At 33.8% G+C, this 6,838-nt stretch overlaps 1 protein-coding gene across 3 annotated transcripts; it reads left to right on the top strand.

Moving 5' to 3' along the window:
• Positions 1 to 3,929: 3,929 nt before the first annotated feature.
• Positions 3,930 to 6,396, top strand: LOC145116258 (E3 ubiquitin-protein ligase SIS3-like). Of its 3 annotated transcripts, none has more exons than XM_079052615.1 (10): positions 3,930 to 4,247; positions 4,351 to 4,389; positions 4,514 to 4,580; positions 4,775 to 4,848; positions 4,942 to 5,080; positions 5,156 to 5,248; positions 5,319 to 5,384; positions 5,468 to 5,590; positions 5,691 to 5,804; positions 5,890 to 6,396. In XM_079052615.1, the coding sequence occupies exons 1-10, from the start codon at positions 4,219 to 4,221 to the stop codon at positions 6,259 to 6,261; spliced, it is 1,116 nt and encodes a 371-aa protein (XP_078908741.1). In that variant the 5' UTR covers positions 3,930 to 4,218; the 3' UTR covers positions 6,262 to 6,396. The 3 variants fall into 3 exon arrangements, with proteins under 3 accessions (XP_078908741.1, XP_078908742.1, XP_078908743.1); XM_079052616.1 differs by having other exon boundaries at positions 3,933 to 4,269; XM_079052617.1 differs by lacking the exon at positions 3,930 to 4,247 and having other exon boundaries at positions 4,514 to 4,584.
• Positions 6,397 to 6,838: the final 442 nt, after the last annotated feature.

Raw genomic sequence — 6,838 nt, 5'->3', positions numbered from 1 at the left:
TGTTAAGATCACGCAGCAAAGCAAAAACTCTCTAGTCTCTACCTAGCTAAATCCAAATAAAGGTTGTTGCTTATTGCTTTTACATCTCCCAATTCTTAATAGGGATAATGACTTAAAAGGGTAATATATTTTTTGATTTGTACACATTTGGTCACTGAGTTTTTTTTTTCGTCCACATTTACCTCTTTAACTTGTTAAACTGTATACATTCAGTCCTTATGACCGGCTACTCCAAGTTATCCGGTAAAAATGACTTAATAGGGTAATATATTTCTCACTTTGTACACATTTAGTCCTTAATATTTTTGTACACATTTAGTTCTTTTTTTTTTTTTTTTTTTTTTTGCAAAATAAGTCATTTTTTTTGTACTCATTCAGTACTTATGAATGATTTTTTAGTTTTATCTCACGAAATCTTACGTGAGACATTCATTAATGAGGTGTATGGGGCTTTTGATGCTTATATCCATCGCGATCTCGACTACTTGGTTGCTTAGGTCATGTGTTCTGAACGTCATAACTTCTTCATATGATCTCGGATTTTAACGATCTTTATATCCATGCGTTCGTATTTTAGTCTACTACAACTTTCATTTAGATTACTCCCATTAAAAAATAATATATTTTTACTTACGATTTTTATATCCATACGCGGTGGCGGATTTAGTATGGTCCCGGTGTTGCACCGACAACACCTGTTTTTTCTGTTCGCAGTGGAAAATTTTTCGCTTTTTTTTACGTTTATACCTATTTTCTATGCATCGGCAACACCTATTTCATCTCGACAACAACTACTATGTATTACTGCGTCTTCCCCTGTCCATACGTTTTTATGAATGCATGTATGTATGTTTTTTTTTATAAAATCGTTAGTAAAAATATATTACATTTTAACGGGAGTAATCTTAAAGAAAGTTGTAGTAGACTCAAAAAATGAACACGTGGATAAAGATCCTTAAAATCTGATATCGTATGAAGAAGTTACGATGTTCAAAATACAAGACCTAAGCCAAACCACAAGACTTACGCAACCAAGCAGTCGAGATCGCATTGGACATAAGCATCAACAACCCCAAGCACCTCATCAATGATTGTCTCACGTAAGATGTCATGAAAAAAACTTAAAGAAATCATTCATAAGTACTGAATGAGTACAAAAAAAGGACTTATTTTGAAACAAAAAAAAAATGTTAAGGACTAAATATGTACAAAAATATTAAGGACTAAATGTGTACAAAATGAAAAATATATTACCTTATCAAGTCATTTTTCCCGGCTAACCTGGAGTAACAGGTCATAAGGACTGAATGTGTACAGTTTAACAAGTTTAAGGGGTAAATGTGGACGAAAAAAAACCTCAGTGACCAAATGTGTACAAATTGAATAATATGTTACCCTTTTAAGTCATTATCCCTTCTTAATAACTATATCTTTAAAAAAGGAAACAAAAGTTACCAAGTGATTGTGTTTCAAGAATTTTACAAGTACGTAAAGTATTATCGATCACATTGACATGTATATGGTGTGATGCCTGATGACTACAGAAAGTAGATTATACAATGGATGAATCATTGAATCCTTGACTAACAAGTGAGTAGCATGAGTCTTGCCGACGAGTTCCACCTCATTTTGTTTATTTGTTTTTTTTATTTTTCCTTTTTTGCAAGATATTGGCCGTGTCTTCTGTATTCCGGCATGTAAAACTAAAAACCTCATGGTTTACGTACATCATCACACGTATAGACAGAGTGGACCTCACTTCCACCTAAAATATCGGTTTTCTTCTGTCACTTTTTTTTTTTTTTTTAATTATATAATTTATTTTCTGTAAATTAAAACCTACCTACTTTATAAAATCAATATTCACTTATATAATCAAAATACAAAATATGAGGCAGATTACCACCGAATAATATGCAAAATGACATTTATGAAATGATTTTATTTCTACCTATTTTATTATCCTTTTTTTTTTGTAACTTAAAGTAACTTCAATTTCACAAAGCTTTTTGTGAAATTCTTGTAACATAATGTCATAATTAGGACTTTTCTTGTGTAGTACCCAAACGAAATACACCCAACTAATAAAAATGAAACCTATAGATGAATTATGAAATTTTGCAAAAAAAAAAAAAATAGTTTTTTGTAAAATATCTATTATTATTTTGCAGAATATGATGTTGCATACATAAAATATTTTTTCATAAATCTTTTTGGATCTTGTGAAAATTGTGAAACCAAATCAAAAAATCTGTGATACCAAAAATCTATCAAATTTGCTTATTTTTGAGCCTTGTATATTGGCATATGGGTACACTTAAAACAACTTGCCTTATAGGAAGATCAACCAACTTGTCCAGATTAAAAGAAGAACCGAATCTCTAATTAGCTCACCGGTCTCATTAAAATCCTCAAAACAATAAACATACCCGATAAACGATTAAAACATCTTGTTAACTTATCCCATAAAACATGTTTAGCTTGAAGATCTTGAGAAACATAAATGTTAGCACACATACATGAAACCTTTAGATTTAGATAATTTCCCTCAACAGCTATAAAATTAGCATCACGACTAATTTTTTATTTAGGAAAAAACAAAGAGTCCCATATGAAAATGATACCATCCGATCTACTGAACGTGGCACTAACTAAAAAATCATATGTTGCATTCCCTCACACACCACATAACATGAAAATGTCCATTCTCATCATAAGTCTATTTAACCCCCAAGAAATGCAACTTATTAATTTTACATAGAACCCAAATGCAAAATCTTTTCTCTACTTCTTCAATACCATGGATATTTATATTTAAAGTATATTTTATAACCTTTTTAACACACACCCCAGGGCAGAGCTTTGCTACTGCGGGTCTTTTAACTGAAATACGTAAACCCACAATATTAGTACCTGTTCTACCCCTTTTCCAGTCCACATGGAGAATTACTAAGGTCAAAACCCATAACCCGACCTCATATCCAAGGCACTTTGAATCTCATATGCTACTTTGTTACTGTCCCTGAAGCTGAATTATACTTTGATGTTCCTCATAGCATACACCGATTATACTTTAAAATTTTCAACTTTTAACTATAAGGAAGATTGATGTTGCGTAACACACCTCCATCTACACCTTTTGGGGCAGTGTTAAAACCAACAATGGTCATCATTTATCTTTTAGACACATCCATACTTGAAAGTGGTATAATCATTGTTGTTAATCGTTTGCTTCTAATCCACAACACTTGCTTCCTTATTATATTCATTGATTCACATTTTCTTTTTCGAATATGAGGTTTAGTATGGTGTTGAACTTAGCAAAAGAAACAAACAAGTGGAATGGTTGAATATATATTTCATCCCAAGTCCTAACAAAACACCTCATCAATAACTTTACGAAAACGAACAAATTAAACCAAAGCTGTCCCCTTGTTTGTAATTCTTAGAAACAATATAGATACATGTAACTTTGCGTTAACGAGCAAAGACATATCATCTGACGTGTTGAAATACATTTTGGAAAGTTCATAAAAAAAAAGAGGCAGTCAGTCAATCCTGATACATGATCACCCTATCTCATTCTCGAATCCACCGCATTGACGATCATCAATCTAGGCCGATATGTTTACCGTTGTTAAAATAATATAAAACTTTTTTTTTCTGATTTGTTGATATATTATTTATTCTTTTTAAGCTTTGACAAACCTCAAGCAATGTTGAAGCAAATGGGTGGTTGATTTTCAAGATCCCTAATTTTGGGGGATTTATATATTTAGCATGTTGCTTAAACATGGATAGATATGGATTTCCAACCAATTTATAAAAGAAAAATAACGTTTTAATTTCTTATTGAATATTTTTCAAACGATAAACCCTACAACTATTTTGATCTCAAATAATTAACATCACTAGTTCAGTAGACCCCGCAAAATATCACTCCAAATTGCAATTCCTTTCACTCTCTTCCTCATTCGTCAATTCTCATTTCAGCTCACCGGTTCCTGTTTTCCCTTTTTCTCTCTGCAAGAGCCTTTTCCTATCTCCCCCTTAATATCAAATCAGATATTATCATTACCCATCTCCCATTTCCACGATTTCCCGATCTCCTTTACTTATATCCAGTATCCACCACTCATTCTGATTTAAACCTTCAACCACAATTCAATCGCTGCCTTTAGGGATTTTCAACCTCTTGGCTTCCTTCTATAATCTTGTATGGCAGTGAGGGGCGTCGATTTTAAGTGGTTAGTTTTCATTGTTTACACGGTTTGTAATCGCTTTCGTTTGATATGAAAATTAATTTCATTTTTACGAGTTTTGTAACCGCCGATTCTATATCTTCTGCAGGTATGATGGGTTTTTCCTGTCAATGCTTGCCACTAGTATGTATCCTTTTGGGGAAGATACTTTCACTTTTACTTTCACATATATATAGTATATGATTTCTTTCTCTTGTATGCATTTAAATTTTACCAAAAATTTGCTGATTCTTGACGACTGCTACTAATAGAATTATAGTTGCAATCAACTGGAAGCGTTACCATCTATGCACAAACCCACTACACATATGGATCGTGGTAGGTAATCAGTAAATAACTCTGGATCTTGCCCTTTTCGAAAGCGATAGCCTTTTCACAAAAAAAATCAGAAATTGTTCAATCACTGAAAACCGATAGACAGAATCATCTCAAATGCTCATCGAAACTCCGCTTACTCGAATTACAACGTCTGATTTTTTTTACTTGTTTTGCTGTTATTGCTTGTTTATTAGGTTGATTATACCACGGTCTTCATATTTCGTCTGTTGATGTTTGTGGACAATGGGCTTGCTGCTGGAATGGGATTGTAAGTCATTCATATATACTCCTTTCTGGATTATTGTTTTTGAAGATTACATACAAATCTCATTCTCAAAATCGCTAATCCAAAACAACGTAGGGATTTTGGTCGTCAGCAGAGACATGCTCGATTTTGTGGAAGGGTGGTGGTGTTATCAATTCTCTCTGTGTTTCTCTACCCCTTTCTCTGGGCATGGACTGTAATCGGTTCTCTATGGTTCAGTAGTTCAAAAGACTGTGTACGCCTCCTATTTTACTTCAATTTTTAGCACATAATCGCAAGAGGTAACTTGTTTTGTATAATTTGATTTCAGCTCCCTGAAGAAGGTCAGAAATGGGGTTTTCTGATATGGTTGCTTTTCAGCTACAGCGGGCTCGTTTGCATTGCTGCATTGTGTATGAAAAAGGTAATAAACAGAAAGTCAACTGTGCATTCAAGATTTCATTTTTATTGAGATTAAAACGTTTTTTGTGCAGTGGTTAACAAGAAGGAAAGCTCATTCACTACGCGCTCAACAAGGAATTCCAATTTCAGAATACGGGGTACCCTAGATAAATATAATTTTTACTTTTTTTAATTATATTCATCTACACAAATTTTATTAAAACTAAAATCCTTGATCAAGGTGTTTGTTGATATGGTTCGTGTACCGGATTGGGCATTTGAAACTGCTGCAGGCCAAGAGATGAGAGGCATGGCTCAAGATGCTACTTCATATCATCCTGGGCTTTACTTAACTGAACCCCAGGTACACATGACATGACATAACAAGTTGTACTGTTATTGCTTTTGGATTCTGACTGTGACTGTGACTGAGACGTTATCTTATTTCTAAATTTGACATTTAGAGAGAAGCGGTAGAGGCACTAATCCAAGAACTTCCAAAGTTCATGCTGAAAGCGGTTCCAACTGATTGTAGCGAGTGTCCGATTTGTTTGGAAGAGTTTCATGTCGGGAATGAGGTATTGATTTTTTTTTTTTTTTTAATTTTTTTTTTCGGGTTAAAATGTAAATAATGATTTTTATTTGTGAAAATGAAATTTTCAGGTGCGGGGTCTACCATGCGCACATAACTTTCATGTAGCATGCATTGATGAATGGCTACGATTGAATGTGAAATGCCCTCGATGCCGATGTTCGGTCTTCCCTAATCTTGACCTTACGGCTCTCTCCACCATTCCGGTTGACCATGACCGGTTGACCGTTTCATCGACTCGTTACATGAGGAGTCAACCAGGTAGTCAGAGTTATCTGTTGAGAATGCAAGGTTTCCTTCGTCCTGTTCGCACTGGAAATGCCGATTCCGATTCCGCCTCTAGTTCCGATTCCGATTGTGCTTTGGAAAGGGCGGAAAACGGTGGTCAACCGTCTGAGAATCGTGGTCTTCATCATACAAGTAGTACACAGCCTGAACAATGATTGTTTTGACCTCCCGCCTCATGAGTGAATGAGGTGTAAGTTTTGATCCTTGTTTACAGATTTATGTATAATGTATTATTGATCATTTGATTGATTAAGTAAATTATGATAAATGGGGTTGTTTCATGTTTGTAAGTTTTGAGTACCATAGTAGTCCAGATGTTTATATACCAGATGGCTTTCGCTAATAGAATTCGTACATCTTCACGCCATTTGTTTGCATTAATATGAAGTCTCTTTTTGATATCCCTATCGGAAAAAAGAGAGAGAGAAAGAAAAGAAAAATCAGAAAAATACAAACCGAAAGAAAATAAAAAAGCATAAAGATGCTATATGCTGTAAATAGAATAAGGAAAAAACAAATTGCCTTTCGGTAGTCCTTTTGAGTTAGTAGAAAGTTTACGTAAGTATTTTTATTTCCTGTTTTTCTGTTGTTGATTTTGTTCATTTTGTCTAAAAAAATCTTAAGGACTTATCCCGAATATCTCCTACCTTTACAACTAAAATTGGTAAAATACAACTTTGATTCATGAACCCATAATTTTTGTATTGTAATTTGCAATTGTTGCACCTCCTA

Source organism: Lactuca virosa, chromosome 5, assembly GCF_052849685.1.
Source record: "Lactuca virosa cultivar CGN04683 chromosome 5, Lactuca_virosa_CGN04683_v6, whole genome shotgun sequence".
Taxonomy (NCBI): domain Eukaryota; kingdom Viridiplantae; phylum Streptophyta; class Magnoliopsida; order Asterales; family Asteraceae; genus Lactuca; species Lactuca virosa.
This window is presented reverse-complemented; position numbering and strand designations above follow the sequence as displayed.

Bases quoted from the DNA above. Each gene is read 5' to 3' on its own strand.
- LOC145116258 (XM_079052615.1), top strand. From the start codon at position 4,219: ATGGCAGTGAGGGGCGTCGATTTTAAGTG. The intron at 4,581-4,774 runs GTAGGTAATCAG...CTTGTTTATTAG, and splicing joins CACTACACATATGGATCGTG to GTTGATTATACCACGGTCTT. The intron at 5,385-5,467 runs GTACCCTAGATA...TCCTTGATCAAG, and splicing joins TTCCAATTTCAGAATACGGG to GTGTTTGTTGATATGGTTCG.